The following is a 19379-nucleotide window of genomic DNA, read 5'->3' as shown; positions in this document are numbered from 1 at the left end:
ACATCAAGCAGTGCACCAAATGCAGTAGAAGTTGCAAGTGTTCCATCCACAAGCCATGCAGCAGATGCAACAGAAGTCGCGAAAATGAATGAATAAATATGTGTTTTTGTACTTTAAATTTTATGTGAAAATGTTTTGTTAACTAAAAATAATTAATTTGCATGAAATAACATGCTTTCTTTTGTATTTATTTTTAAAACATATTTTCAAGCATTACTCACTCTTTTTATAGTGTGAAAACATTTTATGTTTACATTTTTGTCAAGTGTTGACTCTTTCTTTAAAACTATTCGTTCCAATAAATGAAGCACGCTGTATTTGCTAATGAATAAACTATCAAAATTTACCCGTTCATCTGCTCTTTATTCCTCCTTAGATTTGAATTTTAAAAGTATTGCCCAAGAATCCAGAAAATCTGAAAATCCAGACTGACTTCATCTCCGAGCAGTCTGGATTTTTGGACTTCTACTGTAACATTTAAACTACACTGTCTGCTGAGATGTTTGTCCAGTATCCAAAATATCTTTACATGAACACATGGTTCACACACACATGGTTCACAGGAAGTAACAGCCTGATCTCAAGAATAATCTTTTGTAATAAAAATTAGAGAAAAGTCAGCAGGCTTCGACCTGACAACAAAATAAATCAAATGTCCCCTTCTGCAGAAACAGGCTTCATGGACAGTAAGCTGAGCGTTCTGGCATAAGATACAAACGGGAAGTGAAAATTATAGACCTTGGGGCCCATTGGTCCTCTTGCACCTGGCAATCCGATGAATCCAGCATCACCCTTTTCACCCTGAAAATAGGAAACAGAATGAGCCATAATTTATACAATTCATTGATTTGAATTGAAACAAGTCTTAACAATATATCTGGGGAACTGCAAATAATAATTCATTGCCAATTCTGTTCTTACTTTATTTAAAGAAAATGATATAATCATTAGTTAAATAGTATTTGTATGAAAGAGTGTGATGAATTATATATAAGTTGCATTAAAATTTAAAATTCTAGGGCTTGAACTGTTAAATGTGTCGTGTCTAGAAACATTATGAGAATGGATTTCAGCACTGGCATCACTGGCTAACATTTTTTTGTGATTGGGGAATATTTGAATAATTTTAGAGAAATGCCATTACTGAATGTGCACCAACAGGCAGATTTCTCATCTTTCTGACCATCATTGGAGTTAGTTGGAAGGAAGATCATTCAACTGCTCAGCACAATTGAGATAGAACTGGGATCTTCAATTGAGGAAGACAAACCCCAGAAGATTTTGGTCGTACCAAGGATGTAGTACCTGGCTCATGCTCCCCTGAGCCCCACAGGAATCAGTGTTTTCAGGGGTGTCCATAACTGTCCCATTAATGGATGTTATTTGAGGGTATTTTACACCAAGAACCTAAATTAAGTGGGAGATCTGTGTATATACCATGCTCTTAAATTATGTACGTATCTGAACTATGCAGGCTCTGTCTCCCTGTTACCTCACCTGTATAGGATGGACATCTAATTTTTGGCAGTAAGCAGTTCATTGCCATTTGTGAACTACAAGTCTTGTCATTCCTCGAAAATAATAAGGAAAAATGAACCCGTTCAATCATTTGTTTATGATGCTTTATTGTACACGATGCTGGTTCATCTGCTGCTACCCAGATTAAAATATTTTTAAAATTATAAATATAACTCCTTCCCCATCCCCATCACCACCCCTTGTTAACAGCCTGAATATGCCGAAATTGTCTGACCTCAGAAGCTAAGCAAGCTCAGGACTGGTCAGCGCTTGGAGGGGAGATCGCTGTAGGTTTCTGTGAGGAGCGTTGGACAAAATGGAGACTCTCTGTCTGCCTTACAGTAGACAAAATAAATAATTTCATGTATGTTACATTCTAAATGTAATATGTAACATATTCTTGTTAACATTTGGAAATAGCATAGTATTTAATTAGCTTTTAATTCATATTAATAGTGAGACAGCATATGGTCATGCAATTTTACTCCCTCCTACACCGTTTTCTATTAATTACTCCCTCCACATGAGCTGTGAATAACCATGCCACATTGTCTCTCCGTCAGGCAAATAATATTCAATAACATTCTGTACTCAGTGTAGATAATGTGGTTTAAATCTACGTTGAATGAAGTGAGTGGAACAGAAACATTGTTAGTAGAACTATTGCCTCTCAACTCCAGTGACCTGGGTTCAATCCTCGGATGCTGCCTATGTGGAATTTGTATGTTCTCTCTGTGACTGCCATATTGCTGGATGGTTCTCCTCTGGCCTGGTGCATTAGCAGCTGCAGGATTTCCACTGCTACTTTGTTCTTCTGGTCTATGTCGACCATGTGTACAATTATTTTTGGCTGGTTGGTCTCTGTGCCCTGCTGTTGTGGAGACACCTTTTCATCCTGGCATGTCTGAGCTGGATGTAGAAAGTTGTGACTTCAGTCTACACCAGTCGGGCAAAAGGATTGGCTCCAGGAATCGGAATTAAGGGTTGAGAGGCTGCGATGGAGTTAGGCAGCTAGAGAGGTGGAGGTGGCTATAATCAGAGAAGGCAGTGTGATTCTTGATCATTCACTGTCTCTGAAGGAATGTCTTTTTCTTTCCTTTATGGTTCCCCTTTATTTTACAAAATGGTGCCATAGCGTTGTGACTATTTGCTAGCTTTGACATCCGAAAGAAAGCTTTACAATGTGCCTTGGTAGGCAAGTCAATAATAAAAAAAATCTAAATTTGAATCTGCATGGGTTTCCTCCCATATTCCAAAGACATGCCAGTTGATAGATTGATTAGCCATTTTTGATGAGAGGAATAATCTGGGAGAAATTGATGAGAATGTGAGAATAAAAGGGAATTAGTAAAAATGGATACTTCATGGTATGTGGGACTCATTATTAAACTGGAAGGCTTGATTCCATGCTGAATGACCCTCCGGTCATCTGGAATAACAAACAGAAGGCTTTGCTCATGGTGTATGATGTCAAGAGATTCCCTTTTCTTAAGTTACAGCTTTGAAATCCACCTTTCATCTCAAGGTCAACATTTAACATGAATCTGAAAGGTGGCATTGCACCTTGTAGAATTAACCAGATTAATAATTTGATTTGACATTTTTTCCATTCTTCATAAATTTGTGTGTGTGTTTGCACGATTCTTCATGGCAATGAACAGCTCGCTTTCCTTACCTTGGGCCCAATTGGTCCTAGAGAGCCAGGAAGTCCTGGCATTCCCCGGGGGCCTCGTACACCTGGTCTGCCCTTGAAAATCAATGTTTACATATCAGTCAGGATTCCAGCATTCTTCATTGACATAAGTTAATAGCACAGACATTGAAAACTTTGAGAGAACACACTCAATTTTTGAACCAACCATCGGTCAGCAATAATTGGCTCTGCCAGAACATGCATTTTACAAAGCAAAAAGTGCAATGATAAACCCAACAATTCACTTCCATTTGCTCTGAGGCAAACACAATGAAACATTCTGGTGTTAATGCAGTTGAACACAAATCAAATGGCTTCATGGTAAAATCACAAAAGTCATTGAGACATGAGGGTTCAGAGTTAGTTTCTTGTGTGGAAAAAATGCGGGCAACTCAGTTCCTGGAAACTCAATCTGATTTGATTTTTTAAGACAAACTAAAAATAGGTGAAAATGAAATATGGAGCAAAACCAATAACAGAAAGTCTGTTACCACTTCCCTTTATACATTAGAAGGAAATAGCTTTCCAGGTTCCATTTGATACCAGCAATGCATCATCAAGTATATTTTATGTGAGATCATGTTTAATCAATTATATTGAGACTGCAATAACCGGTGAAATGTACTGTAGTCAACCTGGCCTTACTTTTCTTCCTGGCCTTCCGATTTCTCCCTGAAAGGAACAGAAACACATTTGATTGACACCTATTTCTTGCAGGGTTTGCAAAATGATGGTTTTGTCACTTATAATGTAAACCACAAATAATGAGCAGAGCAAATTCAAGGTAGAAAACCACATAGACTTACAATCTCTCCTTTTGGACCCATAATCCCTTGAATTCCTTGTGGACCCTGTTGTTAAAACAAAGGTAAATGGCACATCTCAGATGTCACAATTGTGCATTCAACTTTGCCAGATCAATCAGTTGAATTTATAGCTCTGTAACTTATAATTACATTAGAATTGTCAATATTCTTATATATAAAAAAAATGAATGTGAACTCATCAGAAAGAAAGCTTTAGCACTTTGTGACAGATGAATGTGGCAGTGGTTACAGATATGATGGCGTTTATTGCCCTTTAAATGTATCAAATTTCTGGAAATACTGATGCATCTTTCAGCAGAATGCATCTTCAACTCCTTTAATCTCATTTCCATGAATAGCCATAATTTCATGGCTTCTATATCTGTATATTTTGGAGGAAATGAAGATGACAGTTGTACAGCTAAACGAAGGAAGGTCCTGATCCCAAGAGAAAGCAAATGTTCACATACGCAAAGTACACCTGAAGTTTTGTGTGGGTATTTTTAAGGAAACATTAACATGAGAATTATTTTCTCTTTTAATGGGGAATTAAGTTTGAAACAGAATCAGTCTATCACTGCATATTTGATTAACCCATTTCTTACTGAAGGGAATTTCACAGCCAGAATTCAGAAGAATATGGATTCAGTTCCTAGTTCTGGTTCCTGTCCATCCTCAGAAATGTGCCAGTGTGAATATTTTGGCCTGCTTATTCTGTGTGTTAATGACCTGCAAAGTTGTGTACGTGGATGCACAATCTGCATATTGGCAGCTACTTCGTGTTGTACAGATGCACACATTAGCCTCATTGACTCAGCTTTTGAAAAAGCTGAACTCAGTGCTTTTTATTTTGACAGAACCAAATGGATGCCACTTTTCTATTTGCCAAAATACCACTTGCAGGTGAATCTACCAGAGGATGAGGCTGACCAGAACTGCATACAATACTCCAAGTGCGGTCTCATCAAAGTCTTGTACAGTTGCAACATGACAATTGTTAGGTCTGCTTTGTTCATGAATGAGTGAGACAAACACCAGGCTGAGTCGAAATCAGGGTTCTTTGTTCTTTATTACCGGATTGTAACACTTGCGACTAAACATGTTAGTCGGAGAATGCATTCTGCCGTTATCAGCAAAATGGTGATTTTTTATACCCTTGGATACATGCTTAGAACATCATCATATCATTACTTGTCCAATGACTAAAACTGTTGCTATCCTTTCCCTGCTAGCTTCCTGCCTCTCAATCCATCAATGTCTCTCTTATCTTGTAAGTACAAGGATGCATTTACATCTTGTTACAGCCCTGTACATTCCCATCTCATGATGTTTTACCTAACAGGAGTACAAGGACACCTCCCCTTCTTGTTACTGCCCTGTACAGGGTAACTCCCTACACATTCCCATCTCATGATGTTTTACCTTACACAACCTACTCCGTGCCCTGACCGATGAAATCACGTGTGCCAAACACCTTCACCACCTTGTCTACATGTCTCACTACTTTCTTGCAGTTTATCTGCCCTACAGCATTTCCCAGGGCCCCAACATTTGTCGTGCAAGCGCCGTCTGGTTTCATCTAACAAGATTCAGCACCTCACACTTGTCAGAGCTAAATTCCTTCTGCCATTCTTTAGGCCACTTTTCCAGGTCACCTGACCCAGTTGTCATTTTAAATAACCTTCTTCCCTGTCCACCACACCACTAATTTTGGTGTCATCAAAACTTGCTAACCATTCTTCCAAGTTATTAATATAGATGAGAAACAACAGGGGACCCTGCAATGGACCACTGAGTAATGACCCTCCCTACCACTCTCTGACTTTGATCAACAAGCTAAATGGCCAGCTTACCCTGGACCCTGCAGGACCCTGCCAAAGTTTTTTTAAATACTTTATTTAAAATCACAACATAATATTAGTTACCACATATTAATACAGACAAAACCCAACCCCCCCCCACCCCCCTACCAATATCCTCCCGACTCCCTATCATCGACTTCAATCACATTTAAACTTTTTGGCTGCAAGAACGGTGGCACCTATCAGAGTGAACCAAGAGATCAAATTTTAACACCAATAGTTTTCAAATAAGGGCTCCAAACTTTAGTAAAGAAAAAATATTTATCTCTTAAATTATATGTAATCTTTTCTAAAGGAATACAAGCTTTCATTTCATTATGCCATTTTTTCATACCTAAAACAGAGTCAGATTTCCATGAAATAGCTAAACACTTAGAAATACCCAGGGACAAAAGCAAAAATTCAATTTGATACATAGTCAATCTCAATCTTAAAGCTGTCAACTTAATATCTCCTAATAAAAACAACAATAGGTCAAAAGGTAATTTCACTTTTAATATCCATTCCAAAAATGATTTAATTTGCAACCAAAAACTCTTAACCTTAGGACAGATCCACGTCAAATGAAGAAAAGTACCTACTTCTTGGCCACATCTAAAACATAAATCTGAAGAACTAAGTTGAAAGTTTTTCAATTTATGCGGAGTCAAATACAATTGATGTAAAAAGTTATATTGCACTAATCTATAACGTACGTTTATTACTTTTGTCATACTATATTGACACAGATTTCTCCAAACATTTTCATCAATCTTCTTATCCAAATCCGATTCCCATTTCATTCTTGATTTATGAACATCTGGTTTAGGCATTTTGTTTTGTGAATTGCCAAAGGTGATGTCAACTTATCTACTGCCTTGTTCACATTATTCCTGCCATTTCCTAAAAAAACTCAATCAAATTGATGAGGCATGATCTCTCAACACAAGGATATTCCAGCACCAGAGACATGACTTTGAAGCAGGTGCTATCTGTAAGGAGTTTGTACTTTCTCCCGTGTCTATGTGGGTTTTCTCCTAGTGCTCCTGTTTCCTCCCACATATGTAATGGTCATTAATTAAGTCGCACTTATGAGCACTGACTTTGTAAAGTTTTCAATTCTTTTTCACTGACACTAAAGCATCTTTATTTGAAACAAAAATATGTTTTATAACTAAACTTTAACATTATAGAATTCATAGCAACATAATTAGTCAGTCCTTAGACAGAACCTTCCAAATCCATGACCTCTACCAGTTAAAAGGGCATGGACAGCAAAATCAGAGGGGCACCATCACTTGGAGATTGCCCTCCAAGCTTGCAATACAAGTAATATTTGGATTTATTCATTCACAGCAAAGAAATCTCATAACGCTTAATGAAACATAGTCCGTAGTTTGCAATTGTAAATGAAATAAAACAGTCAGGGTTCCTTGAAATTCATAGATCTATACATTTAATGATCAATACAAGAACATGCATGCATTGAACAAAAAAAATTGTATCCACTGCTTGTTACCATTCCTTGCATTTAATAGATTCAAAAAAGGGCTAAATTCTACCACATTGCAAACTGACACTAACATCGGAACTGTACAAACATTCTACAGTTGCTGAAATTCTAAAAATAAAGGGAGAAAATATCATTCATCTGACAAGTTATCAATGAGGTGTGAAGTTGATTCCTCTCTGCGTAGATACTGGCTTATCTACAGAGTCCGTACATCTTGTGGATTTGGAATCGACATACTCGATGAACTGCATTGTCGCAGTCATCACAGATGTACACAAAAGTGATCTAATGTTGAATTCAAAATCAGACAAACTTTTCTTGTTGCAACCATTAAAAATGCAGTGAGATGAAAGTGAGATTTTGATTGGAGGATAATTCATAATTTCAGTAGAACAACATTCCCATGTCAAAACCCTAATTTATGATAAGCTTATTATTACTATAGTCTCTTTTCCACGAGAGACATTCCACAGATTTTAATGTAATCATCAATAAACTTTAGATACACAAGAAATAATATTTGTAATATTTAATTTCCCACCTTGATCCCAATTGCAAGAACCAATTTTTATTCTGTAATTTGTAAAATGATACAGTTTAATTGTAACCAATGCTTTTACTTCCTGGTTGCTTTCTACGAATTTTTCAGTCTGATTGACACCTTTGACTGTTCATTAATGTTACAGCATCAGGGAAAACAATCCCATAACATCTCAGCAAATGTGAACTGGGCACTTTGCAGTTACACTATTCTGAAGCACTTCCTAAACTTGTGACATCTACCACCATGAAGGCGAAAGTTAGACACCTGCATGCTCCTTACTGTCCAACTTGGAAGTACATTGCTATTCCTTCATCGTCTCATGAAACTTGCTTTTCCAAAGTGCATTGCAGCAGCTCAAGAAGATGTCTAGCCATCACATCCTAAAGGACACTTAGGGATTGGCAATAAATGCTGTTCTAGGCTGGAGTGCCTCGATCTCAACAGATAAATAAATAATGATAAATCAACTCATTTACAACATTTAGAAATTGCAATAGCTTTAAGTGCAATGACTGGCCTCCGATGACAGAACCTGGGACTCTGCTCTGAATCCTTTCAGATAACTTATTGATGTTAAAATCCTATTTAAGCAAACAATGAGCTGCAGGTCAGGTAGCTTCCATGGGTAAAAATGGCCAGTCAAAGATGACTGTCTAATTCCATCCATCTCACTGAATTCTTCCAGATTCTCATTGTTTGCTGAAGATTGAAGCACCAGCAGTTTTGGTGTTTCTCAAAACCATTTTTAACTGATCTAAAACATTCAAATTCAATTAAAACTACTGGTATTTCCATAATTTAAAAAAGTTAAATAGTTAAAAACAAATCATTACATATATTTACAAGAAGAATTAAGTGATAAAAACTAATTTAAAACATCACAATTCAGCAAAATTAAGGGAAAAAAATCACTTTACTTGAGCTAAGGATTTGAATTCCAATCACATTAATTAGAGCTGCTCTTCATACACTAGCCATGAGGGACTGGATACAAAATAGAGTCTGCCAGCATCTGACTTTCAACTTCCCTGATCTCTGCTCTACAGTGGATGTCAGGCTCTAGCTGATATGTGAGGAGCAGCACAGTTGGTGTTCTCCATGGAATTGCTAGAAAAAGCTAATTATGTTTTAGGCAATTCCCTCTATTAAAGTAATGGTTTGAGGAAAGTCACATGGTCATGCTACTTGCCAAAATTGATTTCTATCCTTCTGGATTATATAATTTAAAACTGATTTTTAAAAAATGAATCCAGGATACTTTAAAACTTTGAAAGTTAATCTTCTATGGTGATCAAGAAAATAGAAAAAAATAATTTTGAAGGAATTGTTTATTCAGTCACTATTATATTAGATTTTCTGATTGACTATGTTTTAAGATCTTTAGTTTTTTCTGTATGTTTTATATGCATTTTTTTAAAAATTGCCTATCAGATTTTTCTGTCATAAGTTATTTTGGTTCTTGCTGAAGAACATTTATGTAAAATAAAGAGCTAACGCAGGTCATATCTACAATGTGACTGCAAATTTGGCAATCTTGTGCATTTAACACTGAATTTAAAAAGTTGCTTTCATGCAGATCTTATTAAATGGTGGACAATTGTGAAATTATAAAGGGATGAAGATATAGCTGAGTATTTTCAATAAAATCATATTAAAACTAAAAGAGATATGAGGATAAAGGGACACGCGAACATATGAATTAAAAACAGGAGTAGGCCACTCGGCACCTCAAGCTTGCTCTGCTATTTAATATCATGGCTTAACTTCAACTCTGCATTTGTGTCTATTAGCAGTAATTATTCACTCTTGCCTCGCAAAATTATATCCATCGCTGCCTTAAAAATATTTTCAAATATTCCATTTCTACCCCTCCAAATATTCTCAAGCCTCAGAGAGAGAAAAAATGGTTCATCTCTGCCTTCAACAAGCAACTCCTTTTTTTTAAACAATGACTCCTAGTTTACATTTTCCTCCCAGAGGAAATGTCATCTCAATATCCAAACTGTGAAAAGCCATCAGTGATCTTAAATGCTTGAATCAGGTCCCCTCTCACTCCTCTAAACTCCAGTGAATACAAATCAAGCTCATCCAATTTTTCCTCATAACATAGCCTTGCCCTGTTCTAGGTATTAATCTAAAAGCAGAAAATGCTGGAAACACTCAACAAAACAGGCAACATTTGTGGAAAGAGTTCATGTTTTAATTGATCCAAGGTTTCGATCTAGAATATTGTCCATCACTTTGCTTCCACATTTGCTATCTGATCTGCTGACTTCCTCCAGTGGTACGTTTTTTGCTTTGTTTTTATACTCAATTGCACAGCATTAAACAATAACATCTACTTTCACACCAATACTTTGCAAATAATGCACTGGGGCGCGCAGGCTGCTCAGCATCTCAGAACTGCATTCTCTCATAGGTTAGGTCAGATGCTCCCTTGCTATTTTTCCTGCCAAAGTGGAAATTTACTCCATTTGCCATATATTTACCTTCTCACTTAAGCTTCTACAACTATGTAGCTATCATATTCAATCAAACTATTTTAATTTTTCCATTTCCCATCTATATCACGACAGCTGAGCTAAAACTTATTCCTAATATTTGAGACAGAGCCCCATGGAAGGCAGCATGTGGTTTGGTGAAGGAATGCCTAATCACCAGATTAAAATAGTTGTATTTTAACTGAATGCTTTGTGGGAAATGGTCTTTGAGAAATCTAATAGATTTCTGAGGATGTAATTACAGTAGTTGGATGCTAAGAGATGGACCAGTGGAACAGTACAACTGGAGTTTCAAAGAACAATTTTGTAAAATAAAAATTTATTACATCATGGCTCACAACTTGAGGGAGAATAGTAAAGGGTGGGTAATAGAAGAAAAAGAGTAGAAATAAACTAGCTTTAGAGATAATGAGTGGGGTGCCCAATGGTTTGTTATTCGACCATCAGCTATTTATAAACACATAATAATAACTCAGATGAACAGACAGGATGAAATGCATACCAACTTGCTGATAATGCAAGATAAAGCATAGCAGTGAGTTGTGTTGAGAACACAGAGTCTGTAAAAGATTATAGGTGAAGCAATATGGTAGAAAATAAAAGATGGAAGACCAGAAATAAGATCACTTCCATGACAAGTCCCTGGGGCCTGACAGAATATTCCCAGGCGAGGGAGGAGATTGCTGAGCTTCTGGCTAGGATCTTTGGGTCCTCATTATCCACGGGAATGGTTCTGGAGGATTGGAGGGTAGCAAATATTGTCCCCTTGTTCAAAAAAGATAGTAGGTAAAGTTCAGGTAATTATAGACCAGTGATCCTTACATCTTTGGTGGGCAAACTGTTGGCAAGGATTCTTAGAGATAGGATCTATGCGCACTTAGAAAATCATGGTTTGATAAGGGACAGTCAGCAATGGCTTTGTGAAGGGCAGATTATGTCTCACAAGTCTGATAGAATTCTTTGAGGAGGTGACCAGACATATTGATGAGGGTGGTGCTGTGGATATGGTCGACATGGATTTTAGTAAGGCATTTGGCATGGTTCCTCATGGTAGGCTTAAGTCAGATGGCATGGGATACAGGGAAGCTTGGCCATGTGAATTCAGAATTGGCTTGTTTGAAGAAAGCAGAGGATTGTGGTGGAGGGAGTACTTTTAGATTGGAGGGCTGTGACTAGTGGTGCCCCACAAGATTTCAGTTCTGGGACCTCTGCTTTTTGTGATTTTTATTAATGACTTAGTTGAGGGGATAGAGGGATGGGTAGGCAAGTTTTCAGACGACATAAAGAATGGTGGTGTTGTGGATGGTGGAGAAGATTTCAGAGGGAATATTGATAGGATGCAGAGCTGAGCTGAGAAATGGCAGATGGAGTTCAATTCGAAGAAGTGCGAGGTTGTACACTTTGGAAGGACAAACTCTGAGGCAGAGTGAATGGCAGGATTCTTGGTTGTGTGGAGGAGAAGAGGGATCTGAGGGCCCATGTCCACAGTTCCCTGAAAGTAGCCTCACAGGTAGATAGAGTAGTTAAGAAAGCTTATGGAGTATTAGCTTTTCATAAGAGAGATTGAGTTTAAGAGCCACAAGGTACTGATGCAGCTCTACAAAACGATGGTTAGATCTCACTTGGAGTACTGTGTCCAGTTCTGGTCATCTCATTATAGGAAGAGGGTGCAAAGAATATTTACCAGGATGTTTAGAGAGTATGCATTATGAGCAGAGATTAAGGGAGTTAGGGCTTTACTCTTTAGAGAGAAGGAGGATGAGAGGAGACAATGATGGAGGTATAGAAGATATTAAGGTGAATATAGATAGATAGAGTACCTGTCCACTCTATCTATATTCACCTTAATATCTTCTATACCTCCATCATTGCCTACCCATCCCTCTATCCCCTCAACTAAGTCATTAATAAAGATGGCATGGTTTTAAGCTAATGGGTGGGAAGTTCAAGGGAGATATTAGAGGAAGGTTTATTAACCAGAGAGTGGTTGGTGCATGAAATGCACTACCTAGGACAGTGGTGCAGGCTGGTATATTGGTGAAATTCAAGAATCTACTGGACAAACATATGGATGAACTTAAAAGGTTATGTGAGAGGCAGAACATTGTGGTCTGAAGGGCCTGTACTGTCTTGTACTGTTCGAGGTTCTAGACTTGATTTACATTATAACTACAATTTTCAGGTTATTTTGCTTTACTCTAGAAATTTCACCAAATGCTTCTCAGTTTAAGTTGCAGGTTTGACATGATTATATATCTGACTGTTTCACAGCTTGGTACAGGAACTGCTCTGCCCAAGACCGCAAGAAACTGCAGAGAGTTCAAAATGCAATTTAGGCCATCACGAAAATCAAGCACTTTTCAGCCCCTTTCACACTGACATCTTGTCCTAGTAACTGACGGCCAACATACAGGTTAAGGGTCCAGTGTGTAAGATCCTTAATTGGCACACAGGTGTCAAATCACACTGGGGATGGACTGCCTAGGTAGGTTGCATCATCTCCAGCATCAACCGACACCTGCGTGCCGATTAGCCCAGTGTGAAAGAGGTATGGTCTATCCAGGGGCAAAGTAGTGACACATTAATGACATTTTTGCATGATGCAGGAATGTGACGGATACAAAAGATTAAAAACTTTGCCAACCTACATAAATTTTTAAAAGGCCATGAGAAAGTCACAGTGGGAGAGAGGGAGAGAGGGGAGAGAGAACACATGCAAGAGGGAGAGAGAAAGCAGGAGAGAACATGAAAGGGAGCAAGCGAGAGAGAACCCCCTCCGTGAGTGCTCCGTACATACAGCCCTTTCCATTCTGCATGAAATTCTGGGAGGGCAGGTCCGCCATTGCTCTTTCCTACAGTCTTTAAAATTGTGGGCTATTGCTGCTAGCATTTTCCCGCGGACTTTATAAATTGTGGGGCTCTACTTTTGCACTGTCTTTTAAAAAATTAATAAAGGTTTATATAGGTCGGCACAACAACCAGAGGGCTGAAGGGCTCATAGTGTGCTGTATATAATGCTTAATTATATTATAATTCGGCATGATTAATTTTGTTTAAGTACAATATCAAATACATTGATTAGGATTTAGGGCAGTTCCACCATCACTCAATGCGGCACTCAGACATCACCGGTGGAGGATAGACTCCCCTATCCTCAGGTATACCTTGTGATGAGTGTGAAAAGACACAGAGAACTGGTTAACAGTGGTTCAGTGTGAAAGGCAAAAAACAGCTTCCTTATCCAGTTCACTGAACGGCCAATTTACTGGTTAGCCAGTCTGAAAAGGACTTTCCATTGACTGCCTCTACTTGTGCTGTTTTGGGAAAGGTGCTCACATGACAATGAACCCACTCCACCCTGGTCATATTCCATTGGGTAGAAGCTTCAAGGACAGATTATTTCCTTCTGTTAGCAGACTCTTAAATAGATTTCTCACTGGCAAAAGATGATACCCCTATGCTGTTTTTAGACTGTATTTTTCTCTATTCTCTGCACTACTTGATTTATTGCAACACTATTCCCTACACTGTTGTTTATTTGTTATTACTGCTGTTTGAGTTGACTTGCCTCCACCAATCTACCTTTCCCCAAAACCCTTTAATTCCCCTACTATGGAAAAAATTCTATCTAATCTAGTCTGAAGTACTTTTTTTTTTAGGCAGTCTTAGTGCTTTCTTGGGCAGAGAATTTCACAAAATGCATTATTTTCTTGAAAATAAAAGTTCTTCTTCATCTCTAACTCTACTGCCTGTATCTTGAGGCTACGTTCCCTAGTTCTAGTCTCACCTACCAGAGGAAATAACTTCCCTCCCTCTACCTTAGCTATCCCTTTAATAATTTTATATTTCCAACAAGATCTTTGGTCTTTCTTCTGAACTCTGGTGAGTACAGTCCAAGACGACTCAATCTCTTCTCAGAGGCTATCTCCATCATATCTTGCATCAACCTGGTGAACCACCTCCAAAGCCAGTACTGTATATCCTTCCTCCAGTTAAGGAAAGTAGAACTGCATGCACTGTAGATGTACAGCAGATCCTCCCTGCTCATTAATTAAATTCCTCTGCCCATGGCCAACATTCATTAGTGTTCTTGATTACTTTCTGCACCTGCCAACTAACTTTTTGTGATTCATGCATAAGCATTCCCAAGTTCCTCTGCACCACAACAGGCCTCAATCTTTCACCATTTAAATAATAATCGGATCTACTATTTTCTTCTTCCTTGTATTTGCCAACATTCTACTCCATCTGCCAGACCCTTGCCAACTCACTCAACTGATTCATATATCTGTGCAGCCACTTGGGATCCTCTGCACAATTTGCTTTTCTACTCAACTTAGTATCATCAGCAGGCAAAGATACACTGCTCTCAGTCACTAAATTATAGAACCATGGAACACTGTAGCACAGAATCAGGCCCTTTGGATTATTCAGTCCATGCCAAACTATTTTTCTACCTGTTCCCATCAGCGTGCACTCCATACTGATCCCATCCATGTACCTTTCCAAATTTCTCTTAAATGTCAAAATCAAAGCCGCATCCAGTTGGCAGTTTCATTACCTCTGAGTGAAGAAGTTTGCCTTAATGTTCCCCTTAAACATTTCACCTTTCACCCTTAGTCCACGTTCTCTCAGTCATGTCTTGCCCATCCTCGGTGGAAAAAACCTGTTTGCATTTAACCTAGCCATACTATATAACCATATAACAATTACAGCAGGGAAACAGGCCATCTCGGCCCTTCTAGTCTGCACTGAACCAAGTACTCTCCTCTAGTCCCACCTACCTGAACCTTGCCCATAACCTTCCATTCCCCTCCCATCCAGATACCTATCCAATTTTTCCTTAAATTACAAAATGGACCCTGCCACTACTACTTCTCCCGAAAGCTCATTCCATACAGATACCATTCTCTGAGTGAAGAAGTTCCCCCTCATGTTACTTCTAAACTTTTCCCCCTTAACTCTTAACTCATGATCTCTTTTTCAATCTCTCATATCCTCACTATTTTAATTTACTAAGGCCAATGTGCCAAATGCTCTCTATGACCCTAATTGTATGTGATGCCACTTTGAAGTAATTCTGTATCTGCATCATTAACATATGCTGTGCACAGTGTGGGGCTAGCACTGGCCTCTGCCGCACTCCGCTCACTACTGATTACCAACCAGAGAAATGCTCATTTTTCCCTACTATTAATTAACTAATCCTTTCTTTGGCTTGGCTTCGCGGACGAAGATTTATGGAGGGGGTAAAAGTCCACGTCAGCTGCAGGCTCGTTTGTGGCTGACAAGTCCGATGCGGGACAGGCAGATACGGTTGCAGCGGTTGCAGGGGAAAATTGGTTGGTTGGGGTTGGGTGTTGGGTTTTTCCTCCTTTGCCTTTTGTCAGTGAGGGTAAAGTGCCTTTACCCACTTTAAAATATTACACCCAACTCTATACATCCTTATTTTATGGATTCACTTTTTATGCAGCATGAGAAGGATACTGCTACGGGAGGGTCATAAAGCCAATTCATTATGGATATCGAAATTGATGTTTTCAACTCATTTTCAAATGAAAATGTCATGAACCATGATATTTTTCATTGCAGTTAAATAATAACACTCTTAGTAATGCAGCAAGCAGGGAAACAGAGGTTCATTGAAGAAGTTGCATGAGAGATGCTATGGTAGATGAGCATAATTACATTCTAAGACAATCAGGTGGTTTCTACTATAAATGCAAAGGGTAAAGGTTCCATTACTGTCATGTAATACTACATTTAGACTGTTACATACATGAAATTCTTTATCTTTTGTCACTGTAAGGCAGACAGGGAATCACCACTTTGTCAATTGCCCCTCACAGAAACCTACAGCACCATCAGTCCTGTGCCTGCTTAACTTCCGAGATCAGACAATCCCCTGCATATTCAGGCTATTAGATGCAGATGGGGTACCTGAGTAAAGTATTTTTGAATCAACAAACTATTATTACATAGTGAAACATTTTCCCATAAATGTACACAACAAATTTAACTGGGTTTCAAATGTTTATAGGCAAATAATTCCTTCAAATAAATATGAAAAAAATCTAATTTATGTTACATAAAAATAAATAAGCCATAAATTATTGTCCTCTAACATAAGCATGGCATGAAAAGAAATTCCTCTTTGGGAACTCTACATTGGGAAGTCATTCAAGAATCGGTGGACAACTAGTATTTATTTTCTAATTATATTTATTTATTAATATTTATATCATTAAATATCACAGAAAATGTTGGAGGAACTCAATGGGTCAAGCAGCACTGAAGGCAAAATATAATGGCATTTCTGGCTGAAATTCTTTGCATTAGACTATCTTTTGCCTTCTGTGGATACTGCCTAATGTTACGAGCCCAAAGGACCCCAAAACCCAGCAGCAATAGACATTCACCAAGACAAGTAGCAACTTAAACAAAAGTTGTTTTTAATTATCTTTAAACATGAAAACAGAATCAAATTTTAACTTATCTCTATTAACTTAACCCCCCTTCTAATTCTAAATGCATGTGTATGTGATATGTGTGTAAAGTGAAGAAAAGTTATTTGCTTCGCAGTCCAATCTCACTTCTCATTTCTCCGAGTTCTCTGGATGCAGGCAATTCTTATACTGTGCACAGAATTTAACATGTATAAAGTTCACCAGGCTTTGGTGCTCGAAAGGTAAATGTTTACTGCTCAGGAAGGTTCTCATAGGGTTTGCAGAGAGATTTTTGTTGTTCCAGGATTATCACAACTGAGGTACCACCATTAGTCACCTCACTGTCTTGCTGATGAAACTTGCCCAGTTATCATCTGGTTCTCCAGATGATAACCTATTTCTTTCAGGCTAGCACAGAATTCCTTTCTGTTCTACTTATTCCAAGAGAAACATCCGTCAGATAGCACTCTGCCGCTCATCTGCCGCTGTAGAATTTGTTTCAGTTCCAACCAACTTCTCCTGCTTGTTTCAGCTCTCTGTCTCTGTCTCTCTCTCCCTCTCCAACTGCCAGATAGCCCATGTAACTCTCTCACTTGCAAAACTCCTGACCTTCTCCAGCAAAAAATAGGAGTTTGTCTTCTTGGTCAAGCTGTTGTCTTTAGATAAACAAAAACCTAAGAGTGACCTTTCTGTGCACTCCATAAAAAACCCTTGCAAAGAGCTTTTAACAGCCAGAGTATCTCCTGCTTGTTGCTTTAATGAAGTCATTTCAATTAGCACCTCGTTGTGAAATGTGCACAACATTCTTCATAGTATCTGTAAAGTTACTGAATATGAATTCTTTCAATATTTCAAACAAGATCTGTTTTAAAGTATGTGTATGTATCTAACCTACTCTAATTTTACCAATTTATCTCCCAAATACACCTACAAATATTCCATCACAGTAACGTGCTGAGTTCCTCCAGCATTTGTGTGTTGCTCCAGTTTTCTAGTATATGCAGTCTATCTTGTTTTCTCTAGCATGTACACCTTTCAGGTCAGCAGAGAAATTTAACCTGATTTGTTAATTTTAAAGATATTTGGCCACTGGCTGTTCTCAAGATTGGGATTTTGGGACTCATTGATCTCCATAGAATAGATTGTGTGGAGCTGCCATACTCATATGCATTTACTCCAAGTATGAATTAAATGAACCAGGATAAAAAAAAATCTCTCCCTAGATTCTTCATTGGATACATCAAACGTAAACATACATATACACTCATGTAATCATTGGTCACGTGCAATAGTCAAACCCACCCGTCCTTCTATTTTTTGGCCCAAAAATTGCATTTTTGTATGAGCCGTTTAAAGGTCAATCCCCCTCTTTTTGGCACTGACCACATGCCCATCTCAGCTCCCGACGCCGCGACTGCTGGGCCATGTGAGCTTCTGCTGCCTCGACCACTGCATATCCGAGCTCCCAGCACCCTGAGTGCAGATCCTCACCCCAGCCACCCGCCCATCCGAGTTCCTGAAACTCTGATTGCAGATCCTTGCCCTGACTGCCTGTTCCCAATGTCCCAGCTACAGAATCTCTCCTCAGCCTTGACCACTCATGCATCTGAGTTCCCGATGCCCCGGCCACAGACTCTCTCCTAGGTCCCAGTTGGCTGCCCATCTGAGCTCTCAATGTCCCGAACGTGGACTCCAGGTGTGGAGTGGTAATTTTTTAGGCGCTGGAGCTCATCAAAACAGCATCAAGGAGATGCCGGAGCCTGGAGCTGTCCCCTGAGGTGCTGGAGTGGCGCTCTGGTGAACTCTGGCAGCACTGCACCCCTGGTGGACTCACCACCCAGTCCTGGCCATCCAAGCTCCTGATGCTTTGAATGATGCAGGTACTTACTACACTCAAGAATATGACTTGTGTAAAAGTCAACCCCCCCTCCAAATTTGACCCAAAAATTTGATGCAAAAAAATTAACAGATTACACAAGTATATAAAATGCTTGTTTTCACAAGACTATTTATTATTAAAGCTAGTCATTTTTTTTGTTATATCTGTCAGATGCAACTATTCCCAATTCATCTCCAAAAATTAATTTACAAAAGTAATTAACATAGTGAGCATAATCATAAAATTACTCTGTAGATGTGTCTTTAAAGAGTACTGAATAATTTTGACAAAAGGAAATAGATTCATTTATTTTTAACTTTAACTCAAATCTGGATCCTTTGCATTTTGATCATTTAAAAGTAGATCTACTGAAAGCCATCAATTTTGGCACTGTGGAACACACTTTCAGCTTCTCAACTACTTACATTTTAATGTAATATTGATTCAAAACCAAAAAAAAATTCATATAATATTATATGATAGCTCAATGTAGCACTTTACACATCCTATAACCCAAATCTAGCTAACCCCTCCAGATCTTATTTGGAACAAAAGCACCATTTCATTTGGCTGACATTTATTGGTTTATTCAATAAAATTAATCTGAGAAAAATACAAGATATAAAGCAACAAAGCCT

At 38.4% G+C, this 19379-nt stretch overlaps 1 protein-coding gene across 1 annotated transcript in view; it reads right to left on the bottom strand.

The window, feature by feature from the left end:
* Positions 1-19379, bottom strand: part of LOC138753347 (acetylcholinesterase collagenic tail peptide) — a 91557-nt gene that overhangs the window by 50106 nt on the left and 22072 nt on the right. Inside the window, exons 4-7 of the mRNA XM_069916240.1 lie at positions 4018-4062; positions 3857-3883; positions 3194-3265; positions 739-801 (exon numbers count right to left, since the gene is read on the bottom strand). Coding sequence (XP_069772341.1) covers positions 739-801; positions 3194-3265; positions 3857-3883; positions 4018-4062 — 207 coding nt within the window. The remainder of the gene's footprint in view (positions 1-738; positions 802-3193; positions 3266-3856; positions 3884-4017; positions 4063-19379) is intronic.

The sequence above is a fragment of the Narcine bancroftii genome, chromosome 1 (assembly GCF_036971445.1).
Source record: "Narcine bancroftii isolate sNarBan1 chromosome 1, sNarBan1.hap1, whole genome shotgun sequence".
NCBI classification, from domain to species: domain Eukaryota; kingdom Metazoa; phylum Chordata; class Chondrichthyes; order Torpediniformes; family Narcinidae; genus Narcine; species Narcine bancroftii.
This window is presented reverse-complemented; position numbering and strand designations above follow the sequence as displayed.